The sequence below is a fragment of the Lampetra fluviatilis genome, chromosome 43 (assembly GCF_964198595.1).
Source record: "Lampetra fluviatilis chromosome 43, kcLamFluv1.1, whole genome shotgun sequence".
Taxonomy (NCBI): domain Eukaryota; kingdom Metazoa; phylum Chordata; class Hyperoartia; order Petromyzontiformes; family Petromyzontidae; genus Lampetra; species Lampetra fluviatilis.
Genome location: NC_136317.1, coordinates 7,802,526 through 7,815,863, shown reverse-complemented (window position 1 = coordinate 7,815,863; position 13,338 = coordinate 7,802,526). Strand labels below are relative to the sequence as shown.

The following is a 13,338-nucleotide window of genomic DNA, read 5'->3' as shown; positions in this document are numbered from 1 at the left end:
TATTCCTCGCACCGAGGCCCTTGCCGAGCGTGCTGCGCTGCCGAGCGGAGACGATCGCTCTGTGGTGATGGCGGCTCACCATGACGCCCGCATGTAGTGCCGCATGTCTGCGGCATGAGCGGCGATAATCCGGTAGAACGGTGGAAATGTCAGCGACGCGTGCCATTGTGGCTCAAATGTCACTTGGGGACGCTATCTCCCTCGCGCCGGTACCCGGGGCTCGCCCGACCACCGCGCCCGGCCTGACTCTCTCTATTCTGGTACCACCCTCACTGCTGTGCGCATTCTCGCGTTAAACGCGATTGCTGAGCAACAGGCCCAAAGGCAAAACAAACGCCAAGCGGACAGCAACCGACTGCAATTTGAAAGCTGTAACAGATAAGAGTGCAACGCGTTTTGTTGAATTGAGTGAGGTCGTTTACAGAGATTGGAAAAATTAGACGATGGGAGGGAATTCCTAAGTGGGGCGATGTGAGAGAGGAAAGCAGAGAGCGAGAGAGAAGGGAGGTGACCTGCAGTGTGGTAAGTGGGTCAATGGGTGGGTGAGTGGTGAGTGGGTGGGTAGGTATATGAGTGGGTAGGTGAGTGGTTAGGTGGGTAGGTGGATGAGTGAGTAAGTGGGTAAGTGAGTGGATGGGTGAGTGGGTAGGTGAGTGAGTGGGTAGGTAGGTGAGTGGGTGGGTGTGTTGTTGTGAGCTGTCCTGTGGTGAGTGAACACACTGTGAGTGAAGCGGAACCGTGGATGCTTGTGGTGCGTGAACCACAGTGGAGGCGTTGATCCCCCAGAGCTGATGTCCGGATTGTTACACCGCAGCCCTCCCAAGTCCGAGTGATTCCTGCTCAAATGAGCGTTGATGCATTGGTACTCATCCACTGCTTACAGCCCTGAGCCAGTGGTGAAAATTCAACAATCCCATGACGGGGACCAGTATATCTAGAGGGAAACCACTGTTGACTTCTCCACAACGCGGTTGCTTGTATTTGATCAACCGCGTAGGGATGATGATGATGATGAGCTGAGTCAACCCCGAAGCAGGAGCCGAACTCAAGACCATCCAATTGCGAGCCGCTCACTCTGAGCAACGTGGGCTGGTGGTGGCTGGAGAGGTTGCGACGGTCGTTAGCCGATGACGCATGGCCATCCATTAGGCTTGCATTGATGCCTCGATTCATCAACTGAGATTGATTCTCGCGATACACTCATAGGACGGTGCGCGCGAGAATCGATTATTTACAATTTTCACAAATTGCATGAGAATATATATGCGTGGCGTGCTGAAGTTACATTTAGTCGAATTAACCAGCTGAAAGAACTGTACAAATGCAATGTAAAGATGTAAAAGGATACAGATGAGATTGCAATGTCATTCATACGTCGAATCGCGACCCCATCATTTACCAAATTGCTGGGAAAGTAAATCGTTGCTTGTGTGGAATCTATCACAACACGGACCGTGTGTGTCAGTGATCAGAGCTTCGGGCAACTCCTATCCTCTGGAAATCCACCAGTCCTGTTGTTGGGTGTACCGACGGCACCGGGCAGGACCACCCATTTCGTTGTTTTGTTTACCCAGCAGAGCCTCACTGAGCCTCGGGGGATCTTTGTTGGGAGAGGCTTGCCAAGTTTTCGCAGTCAGTTGCTGCTATCTGAAATCCCAATTGAGTAATGTACAGGTCTTTTTTCAGCATTGGGATGGTTTTTTTTTTTTGGCAAATTTGCAGTTAAATTCTATGGTTTTCATTTAAGCTGTGAGAGGAAACCCGAGAAACCGGAGAAAACCCATGCAGAACGGGGGGAGAGCATCCACACATCGTGCAGAAAGGCGCACGAGTCAGGAATCGAACCCGGGCGCTGCTTGGCTACAAGGCACGAGTGTCACGACTCTGCTGCACACGGCTATCCAAGCGCTTGCTGGCTCTGTGACGAGGTCACAGGTGAAGAGCATCGGCTCAGGATTACATTCCCCTCCCGTGACGACGACGCCACCACGGAGTGATTGCGGAACAGGTCCCCATCTCTCCCACGGGGGTGCCAACGCACGCTCCATCGTTGTCGCGAGACAGTTTGAGCTGCGCTCCTCTGTGTCTCTGTAACGTTGGGAATCGGTTCCGCACCGCGTGTCTCATAACGTTCGGTTACAGAGCGCTGCGACGCCTCCTGTGGTAGAACACAGCCCACGGCAGTGGCAGCAATTAGGAGGCATGACGCACGGGCTGTGACGCACGGTGTGTGTCACACCTCACCACCGCTCACCACCCCTCACCCCCGCTCACCCCCAGGAAGCCTGGCCTCACTTCCCTTCGAGCCTCTCGGCTGAGACGAAGCCCCGCCACCTCGGAAATGTTCCCGACCACGGCGAGCGCTTGCGCTCCTCAAAGCGAGGTTAATTGGTGCGCTGTGCGTGGGGTTCCGTGGTGCCGTGGGTGGATTGGCTGGGAGTGGAACCGCAGGCAGTCGCTCTCGCGTGCTTCATCAACGGCATTGCAGATGAACGATGGTAATTTGTAGCCTCTCCCCATCTCTCGTGATGGACCCGTGTCTTCTCTACTTGAGAACGATTCAACCTGAAATTAACACTTGTGGAAAGTTCTCTTCATCCCCGACCGTCCGAACGAAATCTCAAAGCAGTGGATGGACGGCAGCGAATGCCAAATGGGGCTGGGTTTTTGTAGTGCAATCTCCGGGGCTACGGGCTACGGGGGCCCGCGTGGCATAAATATTCGGGGCCGCCCTTCTCTGTGCGTTCAGCGTCATGCCGCTGTCAAGAGGAAGGTGATTGGATGTGTGGAGGATTGTTTTCAGCCATGGTCGCCGTTGCGGAGGAGCCAGAGCCTCGTCTCCATGACGAGCGTGGCCTGGGCAAAAAGGAGGCAACTTTTCTCGGTGCCTCACACAACAGAGGGCCCCCACCCCTTGGCCTCCAGTAAACCCAGAGTGGCCCTGTCCACACAAGGGCACACCCTGTTGCGCTGTCCTCACCGGGACGGCAGCAGTGCGGCCTCACCGAGTGGCACACGATAGATACTTCACCACACTGGCGAGCACGAGGTGTTGCCCAGCACACTGGGCTCTGCGGGGCGTGAGCGCTGGGTCTGCCCATGATGGATGAAGCCGCGCTCTGGCGGTGGCTCCGTGAGCGGGAGTCTGTCGGCTGTGACTCTTGAACGTCGCCGTGGCACCCGTTTATAATTTACGAGGACACGGCGCGTGTTGTGGGGTTCCTGAGTAAACCCTGGCACTATTTGTCTCAATAACGTCGCCCTAATGATGATTATTTCTTCAACCTGCCACGGGAAATGGACTTTGCTCGCGATGATAATTGCTCCATCGTCATTAAGCCAAAAAGTATCAGAGAGTTATGAAAGCGCTGCCTTCACCATCATTTCTTACGTAATCCTCGCCCCCCTTATTTCGATAGCAAATACAGTGCGTTTTTTTTTTATAATTTGCTATAACCATTAGTAAGAGTAAATAGCCTGCAGGGAGTCTACTGCATTTTCAATTTGTGAATATATGCGATGCATTGCTATTCACGGCGTCTCTATCACGTTCGCAGCTCCTCTTGCGAGTGTCCCTTCAGAAGACATGGCCCCTATTGTCAATCTGCTGATGGCCTCCCCAATGCCGTACGGTTCATGACAGCTATTTGACCATACTTCATCACGCTGGCCAGTGCGAGTTGGTGAATGCAATGATCGTTGTGTGAGATCGTCGTAAAGTACAATGATGGATTATGCAGTGCTGTTTTCCGTGCATGGTGGTCGCCCATCTAAGCACTGTCCAGGCTCAAAGCTGCTTAGCTTCCGAGATCTGATGAGGTGGGGTGCATCCCAGGTGATTAGGTCACAGGTGAGGGCTATGAATTATTTTCTAACTATCAAGTGAAGAATTTACCAGTTACATTCGCTTTCTCACTTAATATCCTCCGAGTCGCTGTTAAACTGGAATGAGTGGCACATGACCAATAGAAGTACCTTGGATGTGGTGTGCCGGGTGTGGATATATTTTCTGGACAGACCGCTAACCACTGTGATTTGCCCACGTTGCTGCCGCTCCTGGTGGTGTTGGCACACGCCACGGAGTTCAGACCGGTGGGCACCTCACTTGGCATGAAGGCACGGGAATGTGGGAGGGCTTAGGGCCTGGGGTTAGGGGAGCGAGGTTCAGGGGTCAGAGACACGGGAGAGTGCGGATGTGATGGGGGTGCAGAGAGATGGGGACACAAAGACAGCTGGCATGGGGGCACAGAGGCATGAGCGTACAGAAACATGGGTGGGTATGGCGAACAGGGACACAGGGACGCAGGAGGCTTGGGACACTGGGGCAGGAGCTGCATTTTAAGTGACGGAGCCTGGGTGTTTTTTTTCTTTCTGCGCCGTGCTAGAGTCCCCTATAAATCTCTCCCATTCAAATGTGGCGTAAAGGTTGGAGCCAAGGGTTGAGTGAATTAATAATTAAAAGAGATGCGGAGCCTAAGTCGTGCAAGGGAGGGAGGCAGAGCGGCGCAGTAAATCCTGAGCGAGGCCACCGCAAAGACGCGCCGCATTTCCCTGATTGAAACGTTCGGCCGAGCGAGGAGCCATCAGAGACAGAGCCCCATGGCCCCCGCATCAGCTGGGACCGCACGCACCGCAACACGTCGTTGAAAGCGGATGGGTGGGTGCCCCTGTTGAGGAGTAAAAGTCGCTGGGGGTCACGAAGCTGCCACTCGTTTGGCTGCCGCTCCACCGTGTGCCCCGGCTACAAGAGTGGCGACCGAAGGATGTGCCGCGCCTGAGATGTTCGTTCGCCGCAGAGAGGAGGCATGACATTGGCTCGTGTGCAGGTGCTGGATGGATGGTTGCAGCATAGATTGTTTTAAATCATTAATAAGCACTTAATTTCCAGCCAGACACTGTGTTACGTGGTATAGTTTACAAGAAATTCCATATCATAACTACGAATTAAAACTGACGTTTTATTTTATCCGGTAAGGTCCACAGTGCTATGTCCATATATTTTTCAGAAGCGACCTGGCCAGAAATGATAGCCCAATAAAGCGTTTTTTCACGTCATTTTTTTTTATAGCAGCGAAATACTCTTAAATACTGAGCAGTGACTCCAATACTCCATTCAAACTCAATAGGAAGGAGTAGGTTTTAAATATAGGAGTGGATAATGCCATTTATTTATTGCGCAAAGCCTCAGAGTTCGAAAACATCACAAACCATCCCAATGTTTTGGGATGTTTGTCCAACTCTACTAATGAACATTTGGCATGCGGGAGTTAACCAGCATGCCCAGAGATAACCACCGCGTCTGAGAGCGTGACACTCGGCACATCCACGTGTGGACCACCTCACATCCCCTCGCCTACAACACCTGGAAATCCCAAGAGGTCGCCCGTCCAAGCACGAATCGTGCTCGACCGCCGCTGAGCTTCTGTGATTTGACAAGGTCGAATGCGTTCAACGGTGATTTGGCTGCGAGAGATGCCCAAGCAGGGTTTGAGTTCTCACTCAGCTCGTGTCGGGGAGCCCGTAGACTTGAGCAGGCAACGGAATTGGTAGCCAGAGTTGTGACAATCGGGGTAGCTGACGTGGTTGCTGGGTGCAGATATATTTTCCGTGTCACCGACCCGTCTGAAATGGTGCCCTGCGTCCACGGTCGATGTGTGGCCGCGCGCCCCTCGGTTCTAACGCCCCGTCTGCTGCTCCTCCCTCTCGTTGCGCAGGGACCCCAATCAGCCAGTGCCGCAGGACACCAAGTTCATCCACACGAAGCCGAACCGCTTCGAGGAAGTGGCCTGGTCCAAGTACAACCCCCGTGACCAGCACTACCTGCACATCGGCCTCAAGCCGCGCATGCGCGAGCACTACCGCGCCACCAAGGTGGCCTTCTGGCTCGAACTGGTGCCACACCTGCACAACCTGCACGACGTGTTCCAGTACACGAGCACCACCACCAAGGCGCCGCCCTACGACGCCACGGCGCCGTCGGCAGCGGCGGGCCCTCCGCGGAGGTCCCCCGGCAGCAAGGGCTGGGCGGCCACCAAGCGGCCGTTCTCGGCCTCCGACCCGTTGGGGGGGCGGCCCCCCAAGGGCGAATGGCAGAACCCGAGGACGCCGGAAGACTCGGACGCGCTCGTGGAGGAGCAACGGGACTACTCGACGGAGCTGAGCGTCACCATCGCCGTGGGCGCCTCGCTGCTCTTCCTCAACGTGCTGGCCTTCGCCGCGCTCTACTACCGCAAGGACAAGAGCCGGCACGGCGCGTACCGCCGGCAGAGCCCCGAGCGCAGCGTGGGCACGGCGGGCAACGCGGGCGAGGTGGCGCACACCCAGGAGGAGGAGATCATGTCGCTGCAGATGAAGCGCGCCGAGCAGGGCCACGAGTGCGAGTTCGCCTTCGGTCACGACGGCCTGCGGGGCTCCGTGGGCGCGCCCTGCCCCCCGGACTACGCGCTCGCCATGCGGCGCTCCCCCGACGACGTCCCGCTCATGACGCCCAACACCATCACCATGATCCCCGGCTCCATAGCCATGCCCAACATGCAGCCCATGCACACCTTCAACAGCTTCGCGGGGCTCAACAGCGGCACGCTACCGCACTCGCACTCCACCACGCGCGTGTAGCCCCAGCCTCCGCGGGCACTGCTCGCCCACCTGTGCCCCCCCTCCCCCGCCCCCTCCCCACCCCCCCCGGGAAGCGTGAGTTCGTTCGAAGGTCCACCGGCAAACCCCCCCAGCAAAGTAGATTTTATACTCGTGTCTGGTTTGCGCCGGCCGGCGGGTGCCGGGCAAAATGACGAGAGTGGTGGTCGCAGTGAGGACAGGCCGCGGACTGCACGGCGCGCGGTGTTCATGGCGCTCCACCAATCGGCTGTCGGCTGGCTCCACCGGAGGCCCTGCTCACGATACCTGGACACGATGTGGTTCAAGTTCGGTTCTTTATATGTGCGCGCGTGTGTGTGTGCGCACACGCATTTAGTTTGTATTCACTCTTCCCCAAACGAGAAAGAGGCTCGTGATGAAACTGTACCTTAAACACCAAACAGAGTGCGGTGAGAAGGCGGTGAAGAGGTGGTGAGGAGGAGGTACACGCTGCAAATCAGACTTCTCAGTGGCTGCTGACCAGGGCGATGAACTAATAAAATCTAGCGCACGGTCGTCCATCCAGGCATGTGAAGACCAGGTCACCCCACTTGTTCGCTCGCTCTAACAGAAGCGCAGCCACGAAGTGAAGATCGCTCCGGACGACGACCGTGGTGACAAAAGCACAGAAGCGAACCCCGACGCAGGCTTCACACGAACCCTACAATCGGTGGCCTCTGGCGCGCGCACCGCGAGTTGCGGTGCCATGAGGTCGTGACCAGCGCTCACGCATCGGGCACGACGGCCACTTGCCCACGTGGGCCTCGCGTGGGCTCCGCGTGGGCCTCGCTGGTCCCCGCGCTCCCGGAGGGTTTTTCTCTGCTCGCTCATGTGTACCGCGCTATATAAACCGACGGTTATGTTCTGGCGCACTTTGAGGATTTTTACGAGGACGCACGGACCCGCTGTACAGACGTGGCACCGCTGCCACCGGCCGGTTTTGTACCGCGGAACAAGGGAGGGGGGGCACCGCTCGAAGCTCCGCGCGGCTCCTGCCACCTCTCGCGTGTCGCTTTGAGGAGAGCGCAGGCGCGCACGGTCCCCACATCCCCCCGTCTGGTCGGGACGCGTGGCCGCGGTGGCCGCTCAGCGACGCCGAGGCTCGAGGATGCGCACGCGATGCCACGGCCTCACTCTGCCGGCCTCCCGGACGAGCCTCCGCGGGGCAATGCAGAGCGCCGCTCGTTCAGCCGCCAGCCATTCTCGACCCATCACCCACCTCCCGTCCCCCGTCACACCGCTTCTGCTCTCGCTATGCCGACGTTGCAGTCGGTGCACTGTATGTGCATTTTCCAGTGACGCATTGTGGGAAACCAGTGTACAGTCCAAGGGAAAGATAATCAAATATTACGGGCACTTTTTAACGCTTGATTATAACTTTTCATTGATTTAACTTGTCTTTGAGGGCTGTCAGTTCTGTCTACAAAAAACAGCTGATGCCCCTTAGTTCATCTCCTTATATCCTATGAATCCCATCTCCCATTCTCCATATTTCCATGCAATTCCATCCCTCCATCTGCATGAATATCTCTCTCTGTTGCCTCGACCCACGTCTCCATTTCCCCCTCTATATTTGTTTCCCCATCTCCCCAATCCCCTTGTCTGCTCATCACACCATCTCCCGTCCCTAGCCTATTCGTCTTCTCATCTCTCGTGCTGTCGTTTCCCTGCCACCCACCCCACTCATCGGGGCCGCTACCGCCCCAACTCTGAGCCTCGGCCCCTTGCAGTCAGAATCCAAACCACAGAAGGGGAGACGGGGGGCCTCCATTCCCCGTCGGCCCGGCCAGTGCTCCCCGTGCCCTCGCGGTGTTCCTGGGAGTCTGGGAGACCCCTCACCACCCTGCCCATCGCAACCACATCACTCCTCACTCCCACACAAGCATGGTGCAGTGATTCCACATCGCAGCTCGCGTCAGGCCACCGCGGCCACATGCACTGGGGCCCACACATGCCACCCTGCTCCTTGTGCAATCGACTGCCAAAAGAACTGGCGCTGTTGTTCCCGGCATTCGGAAGAGCGGGGGGTGGGGGCGGCTCAGCTGCGTGATTCCGTTTGGGGTTTAAATTAGAGATGAGGATTTTGAGGAAGCGAGGTCACGGGGCGGTCTACCGCCCCCGCCGGAGCGCGAATCGTTTAGCGCATACGCCACACATTAGCGGTGCAATTTTGTAGTTAAACTATTATCGCGATCAGCCTCTTGTGAGAACCGTAGCCACAATGAGGCTCGTCACCACAAGACTATCATTGTCCTCCCACACACGGCGGATCAAAACGCCATTGTCAGTTTTCAGCATTTCCAGCGACGTGTCTCACGATTCGCTCGGTGAACAAAAACGGGAATGCATTGATTTTTGCCCCCGGCCCGTGGCGCTGACAAACGGCCTGGCAAGGAGTGGCAGAGGTCCTGGAGTGGCGCACAAAAAACCCGACGAGTCACGCTCGTGAGGAAAGGGCTGGGGGAGTGGTGAGGCAAGCGGAGGGGCAGCGGGGAACACGGAGAGCAGCGGTGAGGCCCCGAGGCATGGTGGAGGCCAGGCAGTTGTTGAGAGACTGCAGGGGGCAGAGGGCAGAGGGCGTCGTGGCCAAGAAAGCGATGGCTCTCCCCGTGTCCCCGTGGAGACTTGGTGACGCCTCGCACGCAGCTTAGGGCCGCTTCCCTGCAGAATCCAACACAAACCCGACACCGCACAGAGCCCACGGTCGGGTTATTTATTTATTATATTTAAGGAGTGCTTTTCGAAGCACTGATCCCTTTGACGGCCACGCCCATACGGGTCGTGACGACCAGGAGCTAGAGAGCGGAGCGAGGGGGGGGCGTGAGACGCCACGCTGGGCCGCACACACCGCTGGGGCAAATTGATCGTTGCCACATCTGCGCCGCGGTAATTTGGCAAACGGGAAGGCCAATCGCATAGAAGCGCCGCGTCGTAAATTATCACACGCGGTCTGTGGAGTGGCACCCCTCGGGTTAAATGATAAGCTTAGTTTATCGCGAAGTCAACAGGGTTCAAACTCGACTGTTTCTTCAAACGGCGATTGGCGCCTCAGCTCTTGTTTGACGTCGTTGAGCTGCCGCACGATGTTTGTCCTCCCCACCCCCCACGCCAACGAAGCCGTGGCCTCCTTGCACGTCCGGGTGCGAGGGCAGTACCGAGCTTGGGCCGGACGTGAGCCTCCCCGCCACTCCCGGGCGCCCCTAGCCCACACGAGGGCGATGCTGGTGCCGTGAGCACCTGAAATTAAACGTGGGCAGCAACCAAAAAAAGGCCACACGTTGCAGTCGGGAGGAGAGGTGAGCAGGTTTTGGGGTGCAGCTCAACAGCCAATCACTGGTCCTACCGCTTACCCCTATCTCAAGAGCCAAGCAGCCACGGGTACCAGCCCACCCAATTACCATAACCTTGCCATTAACCAAACCTGTGTTGTTTTTTGCCAGCGCCTCATTTCATTTATTGTTGGCCTCTCTGTTTAAAAAAAAATCCCACCAGATGGCTCAGCGGTAGAGCGAGCGGCTCGCGATGAGAAAGTTGCGAGTTCAAATCCTGGTTTGGGGGGGTGGGGTAACGCCCATCATCTCTCCCATCGGGGACTATAAAATTAGTACCATTTCTGTGGGGAAGTCGAAAACGGTTGTGTTATTGAAGGTCTCGACCCCACCACAGGAATGTGGAATTTCCACGACTTGCCCCTTACAGGGCTGTAAACGGGAGATGAGCACCGTCCCGGTGCTCCGTTGAGCAGCAGGAAACCACGTTGTGCTTGACGTGTCAGCCTCTTGGTGCTCACAGCAACGCCACCGCCGCTCTCCCTGCTGCTGAGCCAGAGGTGGAGGAGGCGCCGGGGTTGTGCTGCCACTCACTGGGGGAGCAGAAGCACTGTTGTGTTGGAATGAAATGTTTTATGCTGAACTTTTTTTCTCCCAATATATTGTAAACGATAACAGGAAATGCATATTTGTCATATATGTGTTATCATAGGCGTTTAGATTTTGAATAGTTCAGTAAACCATTGTTAAGTTAGACGCCCAAATAAAACAACATTTTGAATATTGGATTTTATGTCATTTCGTTTTTTCCCGCTGTGAACGAGCAGCAGCAGCAGCCGCATTAGGGCTCCAAATGAACCTCATTCACGCACGCATGGGGTGGAGACCCGCACCGAGAATCGGGGCCTAAAATGAATGTGGCGTGCGCTCATCCTGTCGGTTCCGTGGCTAGAGGTCTAGGTGCTGCTCTGCACTTCATTGCTGGCTGAAGGGCCTCAGCCAGAGCGAACTCTGGAGGGTGTTTGCTCCACTCTTCCTCGCCGGTACAGACGTGTCGGAAGAGCTCGGAGAACCCACGCTTTACCCCACCCCGCACGCGACCTGCCGATCAATCGACCGCGGCGACGGTGAATCTGATCAATTGGAGCGGCCGTTCCAACCGGCAGGCGAAATGGAACCGGTGACCTCCAAACTTTTCAGTTTCAATTATTAGGTATAACCCTGTGAGCCATGCGGCTCTTGACTCGGGTGCAACCGTAACAAAACAAAAACATGAACAAGAAACATCTTAAAGTGACTACACGCAACATAAAATTCCTGGAAAAAACAGCAAAGTCTTCCAGAAAAAACACTGTATATCACAACGCTGTGTGCAAAAATCCCAGTGGTATGCAAGTCAAACAATAACCATAAGACAATGTAGATTAAAGTTATCAGGCTAATTCTGTACTACAACAAACAAACATGGCTAAATCAAAACGTTTTTACTGCGAGTACCATAATGCCACCATGGAAGCTCCCGCCATTCCAGCGCGCGCGCGTGACACGTGGCGAGGTGCGGCGACGACGACGTCACTGCCACCGCGCGCATACAGACCACGCCCCCCCGGGCGAGAGGTCATCTCCGTTGTGACGTCACGTCCGTGTCTGTCGGGGGTGGTGTGGCGATGTTCTTTACGTCCTTAAAACAAAAACAAAAGTATGACATTGTTGTTTTCTGCAAGACATTGTATAGACAGTAGAATATGCTTTGTTTATCTTTTAATGAATCAAGGTGTTTAAAGAGTGACCGTGTTCCTCGTTTGGTTTGTCCCTAGGGGGTTCGGGCTACTGCTGTTGATGTGGGCGTTTGGGAGGCGCTTGTAGGGAATCATCTTATCTGTATTTATCTATTAACTGTGTGTATCTATTATCTGTGTGTATCTATTATCTGTGTTTATCTATTATCTGTGTTTATCTATTATCTGTGTGTATCTATTATCTGTGTGTATCTATTATCTGTGTTTATCTATTATCTGTGTGTATCTATTATCTGTGTTTATCTATTATCTGTTTATCTATTATCTGTGTTTATCTGTTATCTGTGTTTATCCGTGCAAATATCTGCTTCTGTGGGGCCTCCTCTTATCCACGGACAAACACGCACAATGAGATGAATTTAGCGCTTCCCAGAGGCCATTCCCTTGTGACTCATCTACGGTTGAGGATGGACAGGAGGAAGAATTCGTCACCTAATTTGGGGAACCACTCTTCTTATCCGTGGACAAACACGGATAACAGAAACGTGTCCCCTTGGTGTGATTCGGGGAGCGCGGTGAGTGAGAAGGGCAAGATAATCGTGGCAATGGCTGAGCAAGCGGAGCCTTCTCACCGCACGGTGCATGAATAACTAAACTGACCGTGAATTCATGGGCAAGCGCAGTCTTCGTACTTGTCCTGCCAAGCCGCCACGGCACCGTAACAGCTGCCTGGGGTGGAGCGATGCTGGTGGGGCGCGCGGGCGGACAGGCGGACGGACAGGCGGGTGGACAGGCGGGTGGACAGGCGGGCGTTCGAGCCGTGCTCAGCGCTCCGCGTGCTGGGAGGGAGGAAGGTGGTGGGGGGGGTTGACGGACGACGCGGGGAGCGGGAGGTCGCGCCGTTCCCGGGCGTCGATTCCACGGAGCGAGCGACGCAAGGGGCCGGGACGAGGAGGAGGAGGAAGCTGCTACAGCCGATCGCGCTCCTCGTCGCCTCACACCGTCTCCCGTTACACGACCATGACCCTCGCCTCATTGTCAACCTCCACGTCGCTCCACCGTCACCCATGACACTACCAACATCCATCGCATTACCGACCATGGCACTTGCACTGCCATCGCACACGACCTTCCCTGCCATCACTGTCGTCCTCGCATCACATTACCATCATCCATTACGCTACCACCAATCACCCTTCTCCCTAACAACATTCTGACATCATCCTCCCATCACCATCACTCTTGCCTCAACCTCCCAACCCCTTACCATCAGCCCACGGGGGCAAGCTGATGGGAGTTCCTCTGCTAATCCTCCCGCTTGCGTGTCTGCCCCATGGGCTCCCGACATTGATATGCGGCGTGCATCCTCACTGTGCAGAGAGCGAGGGAGGGAGAGAGAGATCTGTGAATTAGCGAATATGCAATATCACTTTGCCTCACATCTCACGAAAGCCGTGCAGACACCAAAGGGAGAGTCGGTGGAGGCTTGTGCCTCGGACCCAAACGGCAGTGGCCATGCCCGCCTGCGGCACTGGGCTTGTGCCGTGCGTTCCATCCGTTGTCGTTTTGCCGATTGTAATTGGTGGAGAGAAACCACGGTGTCCTGCTGCCAATGCCATTAACTATTTAAGTCGTGGGGACATGATAGTTTGGCTGTTTTGTCATTTGCGTGTGATAAGTTTGATCACGGCCACTGA

General features: G+C 55.5%; 1 protein-coding gene across 5 annotated transcripts in view; it reads left to right on the top strand.

The window, feature by feature from the left end:
- The window catches only part of LOC144947085 (neuroligin-4, X-linked-like), a 175,720-nt gene extending 165,023 nt beyond the window's left edge, over positions 1 to 10,697 (top strand). For all 5 annotated transcript variants that reach the window (XM_078876272.1, XM_078876271.1, XM_078876273.1 and 2 more), the window contains one exon: positions 5,715 to 10,697. In XM_078876272.1, coding sequence (XP_078732398.1) covers positions 5,715 to 6,615 — 901 coding nt within the window. In that variant the 3' untranslated portion in view covers positions 6,616 to 10,697. The remainder of the gene's footprint in view (positions 1 to 5,714) is intronic.
- Positions 10,698 to 13,338: the final 2,641 nt, after the last annotated feature.